Source organism: Cyanistes caeruleus, chromosome 6 (assembly GCF_971803275.1).
Source record: "Cyanistes caeruleus chromosome 6, bCyaCae1.hap1.1, whole genome shotgun sequence".
Lineage (NCBI taxonomy): Eukaryota > Metazoa > Chordata > Aves > Passeriformes > Paridae > Cyanistes > Cyanistes caeruleus.
Genome location: NC_141706.1, coordinates 59,285,035 through 59,308,585, shown reverse-complemented (window position 1 = coordinate 59,308,585; position 23,551 = coordinate 59,285,035). Strand labels below are relative to the sequence as shown.

The following is a 23,551-nucleotide window of genomic DNA, read 5'->3' as shown; positions in this document are numbered from 1 at the left end:
TGCCAAGATGCAATTAAAAATGTCATGGAGAACATTAAGTTGTTAAAAACAGTGATTCTGGGCTCAAGATCACAATCTCTGTAGTAGGTATAGGGGAAAAGATGGCATATGGGAAACAGGAGGGACCAGAATCCTGGCTGGAGAAGTGAAACACACAGATGGGTGCTGCTCAAAGAAGTGGAACAAGCTAGTAACATCAGTTCAAATTACAGCACCCAAGAAACAGTTTGAAAAACCTCTGCATAAACCCATTCTCCTATGTAAGGGGCCAGAAAACTTCACTCATTCATTTTCATATGTAATGAATAAATCTTAAAACTAAATGAACAATAACACTTTTCTATGTATGCACCTTCTATGATTCAGCTTTTCTACCTACATTTCACCTGCATTTCCTTATTAAAGGAAATGTTAAGGCTTCCAACACTCTGCTAATACACTGGAGTGCTCAAATCTTTTCCATGAAGGCCACTGATACAATTCCTTAGCCTTTGGGGGGTTTTTGTTCTTTTTCTGTTTGAATGAAGTATTAAATTTTCTTCATACAAAAGATGTAACTACCTGCTTAATCTTTTCCAGGTTTGCACTGTACCATTTTAAGTGAAGTCATGACAGCCTTGTTACTATAATAGTCTAATGGAACACTAAGTACTGTCTCCCCGATCCTCAAATATCCAAGAATTCAAGCAGCTTTCAGCTACAACACCAGTAACAGGATAAAAATCAAAAATGGCACTTAGAAAAAATACATGCTAAAACAAAACACAAAAAATCCTCCAAAACCAACCAGCCACTCTCCAAAAAAAACTCCAAACCCCTACGTCCCCTTCTGTATTACTACATCCCAAGATATCATACATCCCACATGTGATTTATATCTATGGTTTGTGACAGCACAATTTCACATTTAACTATTGACTGAAAGTCAAATATTCCTTTCCACATAAAAGAAGCATATACACATGTAAATGTACACAAATTACAAGTGTATTTGCTTTAGCTTTTTAGTGAAGTGATGGCAGCAATAATGAATCCACATGAACGAACTGTACCCACAACCAGGAAACAGAACTTTCACAGAGATATTTTTCAGGACATCCCTGCAAAATAAAGTTTTTGTAATATTCAAGTGAGTGAAAAGTAGCTGCCTCCCCATGACACACCTAGATGGACAGGTTCTTGAATTCCACAAGATGGATTCCAAAAAACATTTCAAGGTACCTCTACTATTAAAAGTTAAGGACTCCCAAAAGTACTCCCCACACCCTCAGTTCTAAACCTGTTGCTCAAAGGAATGCTGACAAGCCTATTTCAGCAAGTGTTACCTTAGACAACTTATATAAAACATCTTTAAAAGTAGATGTCTGCATTTCTCCTTTCTTGTGTGGTAAGAGACAAAAGAGAAGTCTTTATTAATATGAAAATTAAACTTACTTCCAGCAACTTACTTCATCAATGAAAATGTGCGTGAACTGAGTTAGGCTCTTGGCAGAAACTATTTTCTGAAGAAGAACTCCCGTTGTCATATACAGCAACCTCGTCTCCTTTGTCCAAACATTCTCTAAACTTAACTAACAACAGTAAGAAATGTACATACTAGCTGAAAACAGATTAATTGTAGTTACAAGAAGCATGCATGTGAAAGAACTCCAAAATCAAACACAGTGTAAACGCATCAAAATTATTTACTCAAACTTGCACAAGTCTCCATACTGGAGTGTTCTTACCAGAACCAATTAACTGGTTTTACTTTGGGAGAAATTTCAAAAAGATGTAAAATGCAAATTCCTTGCTGTGACTTTAAACTGGGAATTCTTCAGACTTCTAAAGGTACATACATACATCACTCTTTCCACTGATATAGAGAGCAAGAAAAAGATTTTGCCAAAATGTGGTTTGTATATAGGACAGGAGAAGGAAAGATGTTCAAGTTATCACCAAGACCAACTTACTCCTGAGAGAAAAGTTCTACAACCCCATATGAACAGATTTTTGATTTCTAACATACTTGTGTAACTTTAGCTATCTCATGTGTAACCCACCCAGGCAGGGAGAGCTGTGACCATCTTTTCTTGTGCAGCTTTCCATCAGCCTCGAGCAGACACATCTGCTCTCCACCATTTCCCTCTGTTTCTACTCAGCTCACACAAGTGCTGGTGAAACAAGCACAGCACATCCACATCTACTGTCCTGAAGACAGTCTGGAAGTACAGTATCATTTTAAGTCTTTGAGACTCACTAGCCTAATGAATCAATTCAGCAACTTTATGACTAATTAATTCAAGGTATCAAAAACAGCAACAAAGGCTTTATATATAACCTACTTTGAAACAAACAACATACGTAACTGTTTTGGTTTTGGGTGGGACAGAGTGCATTTCTTCTTAGTAGCTGGTACAGTGCTGTGGTTTTGGGATTTAGTATGAGAATAATGTTGGTAACACTGGTGTTTTGATTATTGCTGTCATGTTTATGATGTGGCACAGAAGAAAGCAGATGTGGGTAACAGATGAAGCAGAAGACCAACACGTAAAAGCCCATGCTATGAACAACTCTGCCACTCTCAGTTAAAAATCAAACTCTTCCAGACCTGAAAACTTTACAGAACCAGATTTAAGGGTAACAAAGAACACCTAACACAAATAAACAGCACCACATGTAACATATGAGGAAGTAACCTGAAGCTGCAGACTTATGAAGAAAGAGAAACCTCTAAATGCATGCTAGCAAACATATACATATAACCCTAAGTGTAAGAAAGAAAGGAAGAAACAACAAGAAATAAAATGAAGCAGAGAAGAAGAAGAACGCAGTAAATATTCCTCCCAGCAAAGGACTCCAGAAGCAGAAAATTCTCTGTGAACATCCCTCCCATTTTCAATAGCATTGTGAAAACACTGGCCTAAAGAACCAGAGCAGCTCATCCAGAGAGAGCTGTGACCTAACCAATACAATGAAACCAGTATCACAATAGCTTAGTGTGGGTACTCACAAGGAGCTCACAAAAGTACCAGGACCTGTTTCAAAAAAGAAATGTGGCATCAAGTTCATTAACAGAGGGACAGAACTGAGCTTGCAGCTGAGCTGAATAAAGCAAAAGGAGGAGACAGCTTTAAGAGGAAAAAGTAGTTAGAGTTTCTCACATGTTAAAAAGGAACAAGAGATTGTTCACAAAAGAACGTGGTCGTAAATGCATTAAAGGTTTGATAGAGCTGACAAGTAAATGAAGTAAAGCCAAACAGATAAAATAAGTTACTTAAGGAGTTAAAAGAAAAAATGACAGAACATAGTTCTCTTGCAAAAATTTCAGTGATTGATAATGTAGACATATCTGATGCAGAGAAATATTTTCTGTAGGAGTCCCACCAGGATTCATAGTTGTTCAAATTTACAAGTTGATTTAATTACAAACATTTAGCAGGAGACAGATAAAAAATAGCAATTCCATTTCAGAAGAAGATTTTCTGACGTTTCTTCAGTATGCTAGATATGCTTAAAAGTAATCAAGAATGAACACATAGTACTTTTTAATACATTTTAAAATACAGTTTGAAATTTTCTCATACCTGGTATCCTACAAATCCACCTAGTGTCCATGAGCGTTGCTTGCTAATCCACCGAGCAAGGCTGCTGGCACCGATTTTCCGAGGCTGGGTAACAGCAATGTTACAGGGCACAGACTGGTTCATGCAATAATCCAAAATATATTGTGGAATCTGTGTGCTCTTTCCACTGCCAGTCGCTCCTTCTACAATCACAACTGAATTGTTTTGTATCAGAGACACTATCTGAAACAATTTTTCAAGAAAATTCGTAAGTCTACAAAACAAAACAGGTTTCAAACAGATTTGAAATATCAACAGCTTCCAAGCCACAAAGCAAGGCTCTGCAAAACACTGTGCCATCTTTTCTATCATCTTGTAGGCATCTGGAGATAAATGCAATTCTAAAGTGCATTAAAAGATCACAGAAAAGAATATGGGCACACACTCATGTACATATTTTACATGAATACTATAAGTAGAAAGTGTAACACCAATGCTTTTCCTCTTATGAAATTTTATGCAATTGTTTTGTAAAAAATCCTAAAGTTTTGTACAGTGTTTAAAGCAGGAACAGAATTTCCTTTAAAAACCAACAACAGAAACAAATGAACAAAAACATACCCCAAAGCCACAACAAAACATTATTTTCAGCTTTAGTTCATGGGAGAAAGTACAATGACATTACCTTTTCCCTGTGTTTGGCTGTAGGCATATCCAAATATTTACACTTACTTATTGATATAGAACTTGAATCACTTGATTCACGCCGAGACAATGAAGTACCTAGGCACAAAAATAACCAAGAATCACATTTTTCAATCCAGAAACAGAACCACCAGGAGATTGCAACAACAGTATTTGGAAACCTAACTTCTCTAAAAGTTTAACTGCATACTTTAAGTATTAATAGAAATAGCACTTTTTAATATTAGTAGATTGAAGAGATTTTCTGTGTTTATGCAACTACTGTTTTACTGGAAGCAACTCCAAACAAACACTGCTTGTATGTGTAAGCCACCATCAGCGGAAAGATGTATACAACTCCCTATGCTTTTCTCCTAATTTTAAAAACTGGATTTTTTCAGTTTGCATTACAACTATAAATTCTACCTGTATATCCCAGAATACTTTACAATACTGAAAAAAATATGCCTTAGTCCTGTACACGTGTTTTTTCCCTGAAGTCTACTGGATCCATGGTACAAAATCACCCACAATTTGACAGGAAAACCATTCTATTTCTAACACTTGGCCATTAAAATCTGTTAAGCACCATAATGACCTTTCAGCATGATACTACACTGATAATTACTGGGTAATACAGGACAAAAATCTTTCAGTACAAGCATAAGTTTTTGCTCAGAGGTCTGCAGTCTCTTTGACCATGAAAACAAAAAACAGGTGAGGAGGTGCAGAAGGGGAAAGCCTGGACAAGACTGTGGTAAACAATAATTCTGCAGGTTACAATTAAACAATTTTGCTAAAATACCCAGAGCATAACAAAATCAAGAAATGAAGTTATTTCCATTTCAAATAGGTTTCACCAGGTATTATGGTGAAATGGATACTTTCATGGAGGTAATAAAACCCTATAGCTCTTTTTATGTCATTATTTGCTAAGAAATAGAGTAGTGAGACAGAATTCTATTATTCTTTTTACAAAGACAATAATTACTTTAAAAGAAAGGCTACAGCCTAAATGCTTGACTGCAGTTACAGCTCCCTTTCTTTGGAAAATTGTAACAATCTCAGACAGCAGTGAAGCAGAAGCAGGCAGAGCAGCATCTTATAGTTCCATGCCCTACCTCAAAGTGTTCCTTGCCCCTGAATTGTCTCAAAGTATCAAGGAATACAAGTTAATTTATTCTAACACTAAAACAAAGGCCTCAAAAGCTGGATTGCTCACTAAAAGAGTTCTCCTAAAGCCATATTCTGCAACAGGAAAAATTCTTTTACTTGGACTCTTGTAAGGCAATAGTGAAAGGTGATCACTGCACAAGGATCTACTTAGCACCGCTAAACACAAACAAAACCAGAACTTGATAGCAGCACCCCTTCAAAGTATTAACTGTCCTTTTTAAAATACTTTTGGTCAAGTTTCTAAATATGTTCCCCCTAAAAATTCATATATATATAGCATTCTGCCACAGCAATGCTGCACGAAGGCTGAGTGGCTCCCCTCTGGCACAAACATGTCACAACTGAGACATCCATAGCTGTGTGTGATTTGACCAATGCTGGAAGAAACCTCAAGCTGCTAGGGAACACATCCCAGTGTCAGCAGATTCCTGCTAAAGCAACATAACCTTCCCACCTCTATCAGGTTTTCAAAGAAACAGCTGCAATTTTGGAAAGATAAAATGTTAAAAGAAGAAAGTAACTTTTTAATAGTAATATTTTTTAATAAATAAGGAGGGATGCACACAAAATTCAAAAGGTAGGATTCATATAATAACCCTCTGTAATTCAGTACAAACCTCAGTATACTAGTAAGAAATCATTAATCTCAAATTTAATTAAGAATTTTATTTAAATAACACAATGGAACAAACCAGAAGCAAAGAAAGAGCCACCAGTATTCACATACCTGCTTAAAAACAATTGAATTAATTTTGTATGTATCATTTTTTTTCACTGATGAAACATAACATTTTTTTAATAATGCTTTTTATATAACATTTCTAAGACAGCAACAACTTACTAAGCACAGGAGTCTGGAAAAAAAGTGACAGCAGAAGTGAATGCTGATCCTATGTTAGCCACAATCACCACACAGAGTTTAAGAACTGACAGCCATACAACCATTTAGCAGATGCTGCAAGTACTAAACACTGTATGGATTGGGTTTTTTTCTTTTCAAGACATGTCTTCTGTACTTAAACTGAGAAATATTATACTGAGTTTGCTTGGGGAATTAATACCATAACAGCTCTAAGACTTCTGTCTGCAGAGACAGAACAGTTCTGACCTCAGCAAACTGGCAACTTAAGATGAACACTGACATGACGCAACCAGCAACTCAGAACAAATACCACCTGAAATCTATTATGATCCTTAGTTAAAAACAAAATTAAATTGAGATGGGGAACTTGAACAACCACCTTAAAAGACCTTAACACTTTCACCTTTATTTTTTAAACGTGAAAGTTGAACCAGGAAGACCTGCTGCAAAGAAGAACATTTGAATGTACACTCTGATGAAAGTTTATTCTACTGATTTAAATAACCATTCAGCTGTGTATTCTATACCATACAATGTAATTACCTTTAAATTTTTAGATTTGCTTGGGGTTTTTCTATTTTTCTTATCTAATATGCAACAAATCCCCCAGTGAGAACTGGTCTTCAGAAAAGTTGGTCATCCTGCCAATAAAGACGCATCTAAAAATTCAGCTACAGGTCTACAGAATTATCAGCAAGGAAGGCAGGAACTTTTTGCTTTTTCAATACCTTATACTTTCTGAAAAACACTACTAGGAGCAGGACAACTGACACAACCAGTGCACACCTTGGTAAGGCACTGTGCTCTAAGCTGCACCTTGGATTTTGACATAAAATGCAGGATTATTCCAACCTGAAAATAATAAATTGAAGAAGCAGGCAACTGCTCCCCATGCTGGTTTAGGACAAGCAAAATATTTCAGTGTATAAGAAGCATTAATAAAAGAGTTAATAGTCCAGAATAAATAATATTAATTTCTCTTTTCAGAATCGATGCAAAAAAGAAACTGAAAACTCAGTTGTGGGAAAGATGATTTTGCCTGTTAACCTCCTTTTTGATTATTATGAAAGTCCTCTAAAGATGTCAATGACTAAAATCGCCCAATGCCCATGGAAAGAGCGATTTTCCAGTATCTCAGTTATAACAGCCCATACAGCAGATGTCTGAATCACATTTAAAGATATCCTTTAACATAAGATTAGATTTTTATATTCACCAGTTCTGCAATTAAAATGAGATGCTTAAAAAAAAATTTACTTCAATGTACTGGTTAGATGAATCAAATGAGATGCTTGTTAAATCACTGATCATGCTTCTGCTGAGCTACACAGTGATTACAGTTTCAATGGAAGCTCAGAGGACAGAAAAGCCACAGGTAACAAATGGCTCCTACACTGAGCCAAAAAGCAGGACTTCCCAGAACATGGTGCTACAGCAGTCAAACACCAAGTACACGAAGGTGCTGCTGACTGATCCTTGAAGAGCTTAATTCAGAGAAATCCTAAGGAAATACCTGTCTGGTGAGACTTCTCTACTGCAATCCTCTTCAACTTGTACATACCTTATATACAAAAGGTTTTGGGGTGAGGATCTGTGCTATGATTAATTTTCCTGGCATGCATCATCTGTTCTGAGTACAAAATGTGTAAGATATATAAGAAACTGAATTTTTAAGTATCAGAAACAATGTCTGAGTTTCTTTTTCTCTGAAAGCAGTTACTTCAGGTGGGACCTAGAAGACCTCCAGAAGATATCCATTTAATGGCGTGAAAATCATGAAGACAGGAAAAAAGAAAAAAACAAAAAAAAAACCAAAAAAACTGCCATCAACAAAGCTTCATGAAAATAATTCTATGTGTCCTTTAAAGAAAAAAAAAAGAGAGAACTAAGGACTTTAGAATTTAGAAGCTTTCTGAAGTGCAAAGCTCTAGTCTGTACAGTTCAGAATTCCAAAATTTGGAAAAAAAATATTTTCTACAAGGTAAGTGTCCCATACACATAGCTCTGGAAGGTTTCCCTCTGCACAACACCCCGCGACCTCACTGAATCCAAAGTGTGTGAAGCCTGGAAGATCCAAATGTGAAGCAAGCCTGGTGAGACAAGAATTGCTAATGCTCTACTCATTTTGTCTAACAGTTATGACAAAGACTTTTCTTCTGCTTTTATTTAATCACTTCAGTTTTGCACAGCAGTATCATTTCTACCATGCTCTGCAGAAGCCAGAACTCTGAAGTTCCCTGGTGATCTCTTTCCCCAGCATAGAAGCAGATCAGGCATTTTTGTTTGTCCTCTCAGTATGAAAGCACATACTCTTTCAAAGAAATTGGAAAGCACAGCACTTAAACTCAATAGAATTTCATTAAATAACAAGGCACAAGCAGTTTCAGCAACTGCAAGATTTAAAACAGGCTATCAATTTGCACAGAAAATATTGCCTGTAAGTTAGAACAGCAACTCAGAGAAAGAAGCTACAGAAGGGGTACCAATTCAGAATCTTCAGAAAAAATTATTTTCTCATTTCCATGTTATGAAGGTTATTTCTTGATTACATTTGTATTCAACACAGGTCAACTCATAGGTCCTAGCCTAGCTGAATCCCTGATCAATTATGACAGTTTTCATGTTCTTGAGGAAAACATTCACTTTCAGATCAATATAGCTGATAGTTACAAATACATCTTGAAGCTCTTGAAATTTGAATGATGAGCATACTGTATTAGAGAAAAGCAGTCTCAAATGTAGAACATACACATTTATAAGCTATAAAATTAACCATACAATTCTTATGCTGACTTTTTTATTCTACTGTCCCAACACAGTATTTCTGTCTATAACTCAAAGTTAAGAGCAGTAAGAACCAGGACTTTCTGAAGCTTTTATCTTATTTACATCTAGGTGGGATCTGGCAGCTCAGTCTCAGAATGCCGTAGGAATGTTCCAGTCCTGTCACTCTCCAGTTTGCTTGGACTCTGTCACTGGATCACAGACCGCTGGGAGCAGAGCACTGATGAGAGCAGGCAGGCATCAACACTGCACAGAACAGCTCCTGAAGCAACTGAGACTCCAGACAATGAGACAGACAGAGAACAGAACAGGGGGAAGGGGGGGAAAGGAACTGAGGAAAATATGCAATGGATTAATAATAAGAGATTATGTAATATGTCGACACTTTAGTAATTATTTATGGTTGTTTGCTAACTAGATGCTGTTTCAGTAAGTTACAACTGGAAGGCAAGAGTAAATATTACAAGGTAAATTTTCAAGGACAAATATTTTAGGGTAGACCAAGAGAAAATAGGTACTTATAAAATAAAGTACCAGGATGACTACACAGAAGTATTTGATAAAAAGCCTAAGTTATAATCCTGATTCTTTTACAGAAGGAAAACTGCTAGCATCACTCCCATTCAAGTCATGCAGGCCACTGTTAGTTTAGTGCTGCTGAAGTTGCTACTCTATTTTATACAAGATTCTGACTTAATAGGTAAAAGATACTGAATGAGCTATGGTATTTCCTTGCATTAATCAGTACCACTGTATTATTAAAGAAACATCTACAGAACTTAATCTTACTCAACATGTTGCTCCTTTGTCAGGAAAGCCCGTGAAGAACTAGGAAAATGTCATTCCTGAATGACAACACTAGAAGCTCATTCCAGTCTCTTTATTCCCCCATTTCCACCTTTTAATACTTTCTCTCCCTCAAATTTTATACAATGTCAAGGGAAGTAGAGACAGCATTTTGTGGTTAGGACAGAAGATGAGGTGCAAGCGCCAAGTGCCACTACCGTGTCTCAGCTGATGACAAATCCCTCAAGTGGCTTCATCAGCCTGAGTTCCAGAGGCCAGAGAATTTGCAGATGCACTGAAGGACAATAATTTCTAGAAAATATCTCAATTTGTCACATTTTGGTATGCCAGGAAAGGTATACAGAAAATATTAAGAGAACGACAGAACAGATAAAACATAAATGTCCTTTTCTCAGGAAATCAGCCACATTAACAAATCTGGAAATTAAGAGGCACAGTAAGAGTTTGAAGCTGAGCTGTCCTGACAAGCGAGTCAGCCTCACAGTGCTTTTACCAGAGCTCCTACGAAAGAAGTGCAATCCAATGTCTCTCTAAAGGCAGCTCAAAGCAACAATCAAGTACACAGAGAAGTATGAATAGAAAATGGGAAAACAGAATAAAGGCATGAATCTAATGAGCATTATATTTTCCTTGCAGATTTATTTTAATCACATTTCTGCATTTATCAATACAACAAGCTATATGTATGCATATTTATCTATGCATTTACCAGCATTGTACATTGTGGATTTCAGAAAATAAGGAGTTTAGCTTTTAATATCACACTTTATATATAACAAACTAAACACGTCTATCAATAAATAAGTACATTCAAGTTAGAGAGGAAGATAACGTAAAGACAACAGAGAGGAAAAAGGACAGGTGTATCTGAGTTTATAATAGGAATGAAATAATTTTATTTCTTTTTTTTACCTGTTTTATAGACAAGTTGATCATTTCCAGCTACATTCAGCTCTTGTTCCTCAGCTTGTCTGTATTTTTTAGCATATTCAGTTCTAACATTTGCTGAGATAGGCAGCCTGAAGAGGAAAAAGAAATAATAAATCAAGAAATGCTTCCTAGTCCAAGTCTTTGGGATCTCTGGAAATAAAAGCATTATACAGGAAGCTCTCCATGTCATGCAGGAACTACTTCAATGAACAAACTTCAGAAAAAAAAAAATAGTCTATGCACTTAGATACCAGACTGAGGAAAATGCCACATTATATCTTTTTGTTTAGACCCAAGAAGATTGAGCTCCCAAAATATCAACCTTCAAGGCTTCAATACCTAAGAATTTCTCTTCTAATGAGAGACTACAATATCTTCTGAACAAAGATGAAATAGCCCTTTTTCTTCAATTCTTGACACATACAATTAGGAAAATGAAAGCCAATCTTGCATGATTCTCTGGAGACAGGGGAAGTGGACAGGAGGAAACACAATCATCTCAATGCTTTTAAGAGAAAAATTTTGACTGTAAGCCAAGAAATGATGGTGGTCAGGAAAAAAGATTAACACAATCACCTGATCATTGAATTTTATGGAAATCTGTCACACACAGAAATGTTATTCATGATATAAATTAAATGGAATTTTTAAAAGTCTCTTCTACATGAACAGTGAAGAAAATCACATGAAATTCACTAGAGAATAAAGTAGCATGTAAACAATGATTGTATTAAATTGTTAAATTAACAAATTGTAAAATTAAATTGTTATTAAATCACAGGAGAACTTAAACATAGAAGAGTTTTGAAAACATCAAAAGATTTTTTTTTAACAAAATACAAACTAGAGGTCGAAACTACAGTTTTGCACATTAACTTCAACTGTGGGCCCTATGCAAGCCTTACCTATTCAGCAATTCACTAAGGCACAGCAAAACTGTTTCTGTGTTTTATGAAAGGATAGTGCTGTGGAAGTGTTTATTTCTTGACCCAAAAAATAGGCAACACTGACTCCAAAAACACTAATGCTGAAAACTGCATGGGATTTTTAACATGGCACTACATCATACAGCCCTCAACAGAGGGAAGTTCCCAAGATTTTGATGCCACAGAGCACTCACCTTCTGTGCCAAAGCAAGCTCTGTGCCAGCTTGGCTCTGCTACAGACAATTCACTCAGCCCAGTTCAGAACAGAACACCAAGTATTTAACACCTACTGCTACCATCGAACTAGGAAATAGTTTCTATTTAATTTTAACAAAATTTGAGGTGTAGAGCTACAGCAATTTCCCCCAGACCTCAAGTATTTCTTAATGCAAGGTTCAGCAGGATTGCACCCATCTGCGCAATGGCTACACGAGCAACAGCTGCCTATGTCCAACTTCCATCACTCAAACCCTTCTAAAACACATCTCAAGAAGTCTGGATCTGTGAAAATATGTAGAAAAATTCACACACAGGATGTCCGACTGCTTGCAAAGTTGGTTATTCCACTGAATGCATATTAAACACAAATAAAACCCAAAAATTCAATGAGTCAAAACAAAATTCAAAAGGTCAAGCATTCGGTATCTGAAAATACCATAATGAAGCTTGACTGCACAAACTCACTTGGGCAGCATTATATGCACCATTCTATACAGATTTTTACTGATATAACCAATTATTTTTTCACTTCCATAAACCTTCAGCCTCACTGAGTACACTGGACACACATATTCTGAAAATAAAACCTGGTTATGCAGTAAATAGAACTTGTCCTTAGGTTCTCCATGGGGAGAAAAGCAAGGGTAAGCAGCCAGTGCTGTCACAGAGGTGCAGGTATTGCTTGACTGTCAGAGCCCAGAGAAACAGCAAGCAAATCACAAACAGAAAACTCCCACTGAGGAGCTAAGGCTGGGAAAGGCAGGACTGTGCTCCTTTCTTGCAGTAAGACCCTGCAGATGCATCAGTATTTAAGCAGTAGCTGAAATCAGTTAAGGAACAGATAAGGAATAGTAATAACTAAATGTAATAATAAATTAATAAATAATAAAGTAATAAATAAATGAACTTACTAATTTATTATATCTCTTGGCATTTTAAGTGTCTTAAGCATTTCAAAACAAGCTCCCAGAAGTGTATTTGTATATATACATATGTACATATATGTGTGTGTGCTTTCAACCTTTGCCTGTACAGCTTGAGGAAAATGAGGACAGCATGACCTCAGTCATTTGTGAGAATAGATTAATTTTTTGTTCGGACAACTGAATATTTTATTTCAAGAATTAGGTTTTCTGTCTTCAGAAAACAGCACGCAGTAAATGAACCCCAGGCGACACAATGAATAAACAAAATATTTAATAGCCAGTCATTAGGAATAAACATTATGCACTTGATGTACCAAATCAGGCTCCAGTCTTGAGGAAAATCATATGCAACTGGAAAATTACATATGGGAATATGAAATGAACAAATAAGCTTCGCTGTCATTTATTGACATTTTAATGCTGTACTTTTCTGCATTAATAAAATTAAAAGCTTACAGAATAATGGGGGGTTTTAAGCAAAATTAAAAATAAATTACTATAAACCCCGCTGGAGCTCTCCTAAATCATCAGAATGATACAATCCTTCCAAGTAATCATTAATATGCCATCAGTGGGAGGTATCATCCTATCTACCTGGATAAACAAGAAGAAATTTCCCTTGGATGAAAATCTCATGATTTTCAACAAAATTTGCTGACAGCAGAAGAATAACAAGATTCAGAAATTCAAATCCATTCTAGGCTAGAAAAGAATATGAATGAAAGCAAATGAAGGGACTTTTCTGGATTCTACTTATGAATCACATGTCTGTCCCATACACCAGTTATTTCTTCCCCATTTCTATTCCTCCTGACCGTCGAAACCCACCTTAGGTACAGCTGCCATCTTAGAGTATATATTCCTTAGGCTTTCCAGATTCCAGCCTTTTCAACTGCACATCCAAAACAGACAAAAATCTACCAAATTAAGAAGCAGTAAAAAGCATTTTTTTTGACTAACACAATCACTAAAATTTGAAGTCACCAACTAGAAACTAGGAAATGTAGAAGATTTTAAATATTCTGGGTTTTCTTCCTTACCCCTCATTCTAAAAAGAAGGTGAACTTGATCTTATTCATATCAAGGGTATATTTCATCTTCAAAATCTTTAAAATATTTCTGTGGCTGAACCTGCAAATATGTGACATTCTGTACACCCCAATCAATCAGTGACTTCATTCCACAAGTAAGCCTTGCTACATCCTGACATCAACCCACGTAGGTGTGTACATTTCAAGACCTACTTACATTCAGAAACACTCTCAGAAGTAGCAGACAGGATGAGCAGTGGGCAGCAGGACCCCTTCCATCAAGGCAAAGAGCTACATGCCTCTTCTTGGAAAAGAATTAACACTGTCTTATGAGGCAACAGGGTTCTTTCTCCATTCCATATTATGTGGTTTAACTACTGTATATTTTTCTGAAATGTGAGCAGTTTTGGTACGTAAGCCCAGTCAAACTAATTTTGAGCAATAGATTAAAACAAGGTATTTTTTTAAATATAAAATTAAATACAGCTGCCACTTCAGGGGAATTACTAGAAGGGAAACACAGGTTAACACCAGAAATTGTTGACACATTCAATTGTAAATTATTTCAAATACACTGGGAGTGCCTTTCTGTAAACAAATTGAGCTAGAGAAATGTCTTTCTTTTCTGCAAGCTATAGAATGACCTCTAATACAACAAGGCATCATAACAGAATATACTGAATAAGTATTTGTATTTGAGCACTAGAAATAATAATCAAAGGATTTTTGCATACACTTAGCTGCCAAAAATAGAATCAATTGCCCAATCTCAACCATAGCTAAGACAGGTAATTTGTTTGGCCCTTTCAAAAATGCCAATGCCTACACTGAACATAGTTAATGCTTCTACAAGAAATGTTTAAAAAAAAGTTTTATTAAACTAACAGATACATGCAGTTATATACCCTGAAAAAAACTTTTAAAAGTTGCTTATGCAGCATACCTGACAGTATAAAGAAAATATCCAGGCATGCAATAAAATTCCAAGGACTAAGATGCTTGCTTATCCAACTTCAAAAAAAATTCTATTAACCACTTAATTTTGGGGTAGAAGCTTCTATTCAAGGCTATGTAACTCCTAGAACATGTCCATCTTAGAGACAAAACTGAAACATCAAAGACTCCTCAGACTGTGTTTTTAAAAATTCTTATAGATGTACTTTCTGCTTATTTATGTTCTGCCTCGTTTAACACAAAAAATCCTGTGCACATGGGACTAGAAGTTGAACATAAAACTAGTGTCACCCATTTCACAGATCACAAGAGAAGGACTGCCCCAAGTCATGGCTTCTGTCACGCACACTAACTGTTCACCTATTTACAAATCTCTGGGGAGTGGGGAAATCACTTGAAAAAAACACTTAGCCCCATAACATACAGAGCGATATTTTGCTGCACAATTTTAGTAAGATATATACAGCAGACTGTTTCAAAGCTTCTCTTCTGAAACTGAAGTAATGTGACACTTTACATAACTGAACATTTGCCGTGACAGTAAATAACCTTCCACTGGGTTTACTGAAGGACATACTAAAAATTACTTTCCTTTCAACTGGAAGCTGGTTTTCTATACAGAAGATTGGTCCTACCTGCAGAAATACACTAACTTCAATGAAATCATGTACTGTCATTCAAAAGCCACATTTCAGCTGCAAAAACAGACTACTAACAGAATTCATAATAAATGTATCACATGAAAAACTAAAATACAGATTTCCAAAGTCACTACGTACTATTTCAAGAATCTAAGAATCAGTTAGGTACATGCTTTTTTTCCAGTAAGAGCTGATCCAAAATGTAATTTGCTAGATTTAGTGATAGTCTTCATATTTAAGCATTTTAAAAGGTTTGTACTGTTCTTCCTCAGTGTAATTCAGATAGCCTGTTTTAAAACCTTAACTATCTGGGGAGGAAGGGAGAAAGAAGGAGGGAGAGCACTAAAACATCTTTCTGAAATCCTGAAAAACTCAAATGCTAATATTTGCATTTGGATAGACTATGGAAACTCAACAACTCGGAAATATTTCACGTATGTCAAACTAATAGCTCTGCACCTTATCCACAGTTAAAATCCAAGAAACATGACAAGCTCAAATGCCAGGATAAAACAGTCCAAATCCTCCAATTTACTGTCTTCTGCTCTGGGATTTTATGTCTGTGGGATGAGCTGCTGGGCTTCAAAGAACTGGACTCTTCTAGGAGATGAGCTGCTGATGAGCTTCTCTTCCTGCATTTGGTTACCAGCTTGGTAAAATCCAGATTAAATAAATCTCTGAGAAAAATAAAATGCAAGAGACTGCTCTGAATTTAGAAGAATGCTCATGAAGATTAGTATTAAAAGCAGGATTGCCTCAATTTCAAATTGATGCCTGTAACTCCCCTGCCTATTAGTGAAGTGTCACCAGCACCAGAGACATGAATGCTACAGACAGTCCAAGTGGAAGAAATCAGCTTCAAACACGTCCTGTTTTTATTCATCTCACCACCAAGATGCAACGATAGTTTACACAAACTTCTGTCATTTAACACCGCTAAAAGAAAATCAGTCTGCTGTTCACTGTCACAGCAAAATACCAAACAAGGAGTCTTACCAAAAGGCCTCTTGTGTAGGCTCACAGCAGATTTTGCTCATAATTGTTAGAAAATCAAAAGCAGTAGTCAAATGCTGTCTGAAGTGATCAGAAGAGGTAGATTCACCATCTGTCTGCTGCCCAAAACAGCCAGAGCTGTTCTGTCAAATCAAAAGAAAAATACCCTACGAAGCTGATTAAACCCAGAGTGGCACTGCATTTATAAATGAAAGGAGACCATCCAACCTGCTAGCTGTGGATTAATTATTTTATGAAATCTCTCCCTGCTCAGATGATGGGAGCACTATCAACCTTTCGTTGTAACTGCTCTGGACCTGGCTGGGATAGGGTTATTTTCTTCATAGCAATGCTATGATGCTGTTTTGAAATTGTGACCAAATCAGTACTTCTGAAAATAAATGTTTTAGTTACTCCTGAACAGCATTTGCACAGCACCCAGGACCTTTCTGCTTTTCATACTACGTCCATCCTTGTTCCCTATAAATAGGCTGGTGGATGCACAAGGGTTTGGGAGGGGAAGCACCAGGAAGGCAACACAGACCAGAGATGCCATTTAGTGTCATGCTCAGCAACTTAAAAGAGTGGGGTTTCAGTTCAGTTTGCCACCTGTTGTTCAGAACTTGGCTGGGCATTGGCCTATCCATGAGAGGTAACGTGGGGCTGCTTCTGCATCACTTAGTTTTCTTCTCTCTTGTTCCACTTCTTAAAACAGCTTTTATTTTGAACCCAAGTTTTTGCTTTGTTTTGTTTTTTCTGTTCCATTCCTCATTTCCTATTCCACTGATGGGGAATAGTGAGTAAGCAAGGGTCTGTGTGTTGCTTAGGTGTCTACTGGGCTTAACTCACAACAATCACCAGCCCTTCACACAAAATCTTTGGCAGCAAGTCACAGTATATGATTATTAGCAACAGATCCTGAGAAAGAATTAGGGAACATGCAACACTAAACCAATGTGTTGAAACATTAGCTAGGTATGATCGATAGGCACTTTTGGTCAAGCAGGAATTAGGGTAATAATTTCTCAATGTCACCTTGAGTCTCATTCATAAAGAGACATGTACTTCTTGCCCCTTCCAATCACAGGAGTCAACAGCATCTCAGATGGTACAGATACCATAAAATTTTCCAAAGAAAAGAAGCTTCTCCTCCAACCATTTTCACCATTTATCATGCCTGGATGCTCACATCAGTGTAGTACCTGGTTAAATGGAGCTGGCTTTGAACAAAATGCTGTTCAGCACCAACTCCTTCTCAAACTGGCTTTGTCAAAAAAAAAAAAAAAAGAAAAAAAAAAAGAAAAATTAAAAACAGTACTTCTAAGTTACATCTTAATTGTCAAGTCTTAAGTCTCATGTGTCTTAAATGTCAAGTTCCCCCTCATATCTGTGATGTCCAACAGGAGGCCAAATAGGTAAAATTTAGAGTACCAGATATTTTCAGGTTAACAGTTAGAGCCATGAACCATACTTCCATTCCTTCACACCAGGCCACTCCCATGGCAGAACAAAACCACTCCAAAAATGAAGGTTCTCCCAAGAATGCTGGGTTTGGTTGCAGCTCTTGAATACACAGAACACAATGATCCATGGGTACAAATGTTACCTTACAAGGAATTCTTTTAACATGACAGGTACTAAGCCCACACTGACAATCCTTTCACCCCAGACAAATAAGAAGTCCCTAAATACTCCGTGGAAAATCAAGAAGTAAATAGAACTGTGCATAATTTATATTGAGGGTAAAATAAAGTAACAGAATAAACCCAGCACATTACTACAGGAGCTGTTCTGCCACACACATCAGAGAACACTAGTTTGTGACTGGGGATGTAGAGTTGACCACTAAGACACAACTCAGTTACTAGTAACAACAAACATCAAAGTGCCTTCAGGAACAAACCCACTATCAGCCTAAGTCAAGCCAAAATTTCCACCCTGACACAGCACTTCAGATCCATGAGTTCATTTAGAGATAACTGGGTAGAATTTTGACTCTTAGAAAAGCTTCCAGGATTAACCACGGGGGCATAAACTACAGCTCTACTTTTGAGGTCCCGTTTCCAGTGCAAGCCCCATACAAGCAGTCACCTATCTCTTCACACACCTGAACTGCGTACAAAAATAAAAGCAATACAAAATTTCAGCTTCAATGCTCCCCTACCAATGGAAAGATGAACATGATCCTCAGGATCCTGCCTTGAATCTTCAATGAAGCAACCAAAGATTTGGCTGAAAAATCAAAATTGTAGGTTTCTAATTTAATTACTCAGCACACCTTCCAGTATGCATCTCTAATTTGCAAAGACACTATAATGGTTTTACACTGTACAGCAGTTTACTTGCAGATTGATACAGTGGAAAAAAATGGTGACATGTTAACTGTGCTGTAAAGGAGATGGCAAGGAGCATTTTAATTTCATCTGAAAATCTGTCAGGACAGTTCTGTCATCATAAACCTAGCTCCCTTCCTTTTTCAGAGTACCACATAGAATGCAATGTGAAAACCTTCCATTTGAAGAGGATTAATAATGACATTTGAATTTTTCCAATGTATAAGTAGAATCAGCTTTAATAACAGCCATACACGTCATCCTTTATGTTGTATGACATCTAGAACAAATTTAGAGAACCTTTGTTCTCCCAACCGTTCAACACACGAGCGGAGAGAGAAAAGTAGGAATGAAAAATACTTAAGAGGAGCAAAGACAGTCATTAGAACAAGGGCAAGAAGAAAGACGGTGTTTCTTAAACCATGGCTACTGTTTAGATTAATAGGAAGAGACCAGATAACTGGAATGGAAAATGGCTCCTTCAGCGACCTTTAGTGTGCACAGTGCCATCCCCGCGAATGAACCTTAAAAATGGATATGCTCAAAATATTCATCAAGGAAACAGGGAGCAGGCAGCTGACAGCCAGTTGAGAGAGAAGCAGTGGCTCTGGTAAGACTTACAATTCTGAGCTTTTTAGATCAGTTTGACCTCAATTTGCATCTCCTTATCATCCTATTCCTTTAATTAGATTAACGTGTCTTTCATGGCACACTGTAGGTGTTACAGCCTGGCTTCTTTAAACACATTTGAAATGTTAATTAAAAATGCTAACAGCTATGCACAGTAATGAAAACGTATAGAACCGTGAGATTGATGAAATTCATCTGGAAGAAGCATTTAATGTAGCGACAAAATCCTAAGCAACTGTCAAATACCTCTTTTCTGTCAACACTCACTTAACAAAAGCTTTAGATGATCTTTACTAGAGAAAAACTATTCTTAGCTGTTTAAAAATGACAGCAGAACAGCCTGATCCCCCTCTAATGGGAGATAAGTCTTCCAGCATCTCAATGGCCTGAAAGTTTAGTTTGATGATAAAAGCAACATAGTTATTTTTAGCACTCTATGGGCATAAAAATACAGCTCTAAACTGTGACCTACAGCTATGCACAGCCAAGCATCACATCACACGACAGCCTTAACTTTAGCTACAAGCACGTCTGTAGTTGCTTCAGACTATCATTATTCATCTCACTACCAACAATACATTTGGATGGATCTAGCAACAAGCATTTGAAATTGTTACCATCTTTTCTCAAATTGCTGCCATCGGCAGAACTCAATTCAAAGGTAGGAGATCTTAATGGACTTGGTAGAAAGTATTTGAGAGACCATGTTAGGTTAAATGGATTACTGCTTCTCTCCAGTACAGAGCATGAAAAAGAACCTTAAAAGCAGAAAAACTTAAACTGTCATATTCAGTTCAGAAAGTCATTTTTTCTGGGCACAGTTTGAGTATATGAAAAAAAAAAAAAAAGAAAATACGAGAAAGAGACAAAAACCCTTGTTTTCTTCCAGCAGCACTAACAACCTGCAAACGGGGTATGCTAAAATAAGAGACCTCCAAGCAAACTTACCTGAAACAACACTGTTCACAGACAACTGCAAAGGTAATTTATGTTATTTTACTCCAATTTGCATGCTTGTGTGTGCATGATTTGTTACAAACTGCAATTTAAAAGTCTGTTCTACCAGATTTCTGTTTACAGATTATGTGAACAGTAATTAAAATATTTTTTAAAAAAATTGATACATTAGTTGCAAAACCAGATCAAGCAGAGTTCCAGCACTTAACCACTAATTAATTAATTTCATTTCTAAATATATGTGTAAGGTCAAATTTTGGAGGTTTGGGGGTTTGTGTTTTGTTGGGAGAGAGCGTGCTTACTTAGATGGGGTTTTTGTGGGGTTTGAGGCTTTTTTTGTTAGCTTCTGTGATTGGCTTTAGGGGTTTCTTACCTGTTTTTTTAAATCATGTATAAAATATGGATAAAATATGGAATATTTCCAAGATGACAGATATGTACTTTCAAATGCCGCAACTCATAAAAGAGAAAGGAAACATGAGGTGCAAAGGCTTGTCATATTACATTATGGCCTGGTGATTTTGTACGGCATACTATTCCAGAATCATCAATAAAGTTTCATTCAAACATTCATTTTCTATGAAGGAAGTCTACAGGTAAAAAGAACTAATCAGTTGAACAGACACAAGAAAAACTTCTTTTTTTTTTCCCTCTCCCCAGCTTAAAAATGCCACTTTTTGGCTGGATGAAATGGTCAAAAACTGATTCCTACAAATCCACAAGATGTCCTGGATCAGAAGTAGTTACAAAAACCCTGCTGAGGGAGTTGAAATGGCACCTGAAAGAGCGTGAAAGATTAGTGCAAGAGATTGAAAATGAACAAAAAGTCCAGAAAACTGGCATGGATTACAACTGGCTCAAGAACTACCAAAACCCACAAGCAACAATTCCAGCTACTGAGCAACGGCAGCTTGAAGTTTTGTGCTCACAAATTCAGCCTTGCCAAACAGGAACTGTTCTCAGCAGGTAATTGTTTCGTATTTCCCTCTGAGTTCTCTATCACAAGTAAGATGTTTCTCTACCTAATCGAAGTTTGTATTTGGCTCTGTTCTTCCAAAGTAGCAATGACCAGCAACAGGAGCGCATTTTTACAGCTAATTTAGAAATTATATCTTCACTTTAATATGCTGCACTAGAAGGAAGTTTTAAATCAGGATTTTCCTGGTCTAATCCAAACAAAGGAAATCTCATATGACCTTTTGATACTTCCCATTCTTACTGTTACCTATCCTTACTATTTATTAAGCAGCAACCCAGTAACTAAAAATCTAATAAAAGAACTAATGCAATGCACTACTATGCAGAAATCCAGCCCATCTACAACACCAGAAAGCTCCTAAAAAGTTGGAAATCAGTGTAAATTAAATAAAATAAATAAATAAATAAATAAATCCCTCCACGCTTTTTATGAAGAAAAATTCTCCTCTGCCTGCATTTTAAGTACATTTTCTAGGGACTCAGAAACGACAGAACAAGTCCATTTGTTTTTAAAGCCCAGAATATACCTAAGGGCAAAGTCAGTTTAAATCAAGTTATCCAGACAGGCCAAAGAAAAAAAAAAAGCCGACCCAATCGTAACCGCTTTCAATCGACAATAGCTGGAGCACATCCAGCGCATTGTTAAGAGCTCTTTTCCTCTTACAATCTTCTGGGGAAGGCGAGTGGGGAAATGTGGCAGCAAGGAAAAAATGACACCAGAACTCAAGTCATTTCCTCCTCCCCCACCCCCAAATGTCCAGAGAGGAAAGAGAAATTTTTTCAGCGCCTATGATTAGATTTCAATTTCTGTTTGTTTCTAGATTTCGGGAAGTTTTGGCAGAAAATGATGTTTTACCCTGGGAAATAGTCTACATATTCAAGCAAGTTTTAAAAGATTTTCTTACCACCATTGAGAGAGAAAACCAAGCAGAGCAGCTGGCAGATGCATGGAATACAAATTGCTCTGAACATTTTAGTCCACATGGCGACAGCTCCAACAAGTCGGACAAAGATGAAATCCCCACGGTTTCAAGTTATGTCGACAAAAACACACAAAGCATGTTTCCCACCTTCTCTCACAGAATCTGGAATCTACCCTATTACTACCCATCAAGTTAAGCTGGTCTGTTTTGCTTTCAAAAAGTTATGCAGCCATCTACATTCCTTTCTTGTAACTGCGATCCAGACGCATAGGAGTAAGAAATGTGACATGCTCCCCTTTTTATTCTAAGTTCAGACATTAAAATCCTTTCTAATAGCTAGTATGCAGTAACTTAAGTATCAACTCACCTTTTATCTTTATAGTTTCTTAGAACTGTTGTGTTTGAAGCCATCTTTTATTAAAAAATGTAAACGTTTCTGAAAAAAACTCTGAAGCATTTTAATTTTTAGCCACATATAGCTAGAAGTATTTCAACTACAAAAAAAGTCTGCTTTGCATATTTTGAAAAGCATCAATCCACAGAGTGTTAGACAAAAAATCCTGTGATTGTCATGTAGCTTTTAGGCTCTATGGGAACTTTATACTGTGTAAAACAAATGGTTTAATATAACATCAGTTAAATAAACTGGTAAATACTTTTTGGAGCTGAATAATTATTTCTAAACTTCAAGAGTAAGTTACATGAAAACACTGACAGAACTTATGCTGCATGCACAATTTCTATATTTTTTTCTGAACTATACTCTGCACATGCTGAAGTATGTGAAGGTGGACAGCTAAACAAAACCACTAAATATTTAGCAGCACTTAACAACTATCTTTCTGTTCTTTAAAAAAATTATTGAATTGTTTTCGTTTTAAATAGCCATTTCTCATTTGACTTACTGAAAGCTGTTCTGAAATCCAAATTCTGCATTCAACTTTCAACATTTTGACCAAATCAGGTGATACTTTCTAGAACAGCCAAGGAGTCAACAGATCATTTCCAACACACAAGGTGTTCATTCCGAATTAACACATAACAAAATTTATTGTTTCTCAGCCATCATCTATCACTGTGGGTTCACAAAGTTTTACAAGATTAATCACATACGTAGCAGTCACGGTCACAGCAGGCAATTAGAGCAGAAAATCAATGAAAACATATGCCAGAACTCAGTTGGCTACATTTCCAATTGTGCTCCTATCACCGTAACAAGTTTTTACATGTTTTATATAACCTCTTCTCTGTA

General features: G+C 36.6%; 2 protein-coding genes across 3 annotated transcripts in view; one reads left to right on the top strand and one right to left on the bottom strand.

Annotated features, from left to right (window-relative positions):
- TDRD9 (tudor domain containing 9) overlaps positions 1–23,551 on the bottom strand; it is a 67,147-nt gene that overhangs the window by 40,162 nt on the left and 3,434 nt on the right. Inside the window, exons 2-5 of one of the 2 annotated variants that reach the window (XM_086892568.1) lie at positions 10,771–10,877; positions 4,231–4,328; positions 3,567–3,788; positions 1,449–1,571 (exon numbers count right to left, since the gene is read on the bottom strand). In XM_086892568.1, the coding sequence (XP_086748694.1) occupies positions 1,449–1,571; positions 3,567–3,788; positions 4,231–4,328; positions 10,771–10,877 (550 nt within the window). The remainder of the gene's footprint in view (positions 1–1,448; positions 1,572–3,566; positions 3,789–4,230; positions 4,329–10,770; positions 10,878–23,551) is intronic. The other variant, XM_086892569.1, reaches the window with a different exon arrangement.
- On the top strand, positions 20,333–22,587 carry RD3L (RD3 like). The gene is made up of 3 exons (XM_023927458.2): positions 20,333–20,422; positions 21,059–21,364; positions 22,198–22,587. Exons 2-3 carry the CDS (start codon positions 21,066–21,068, stop codon positions 22,493–22,495), a joined length of 597 nt encoding a protein of 198 aa, XP_023783226.2. The 5' UTR covers positions 20,333–20,422; positions 21,059–21,065; the 3' UTR covers positions 22,496–22,587.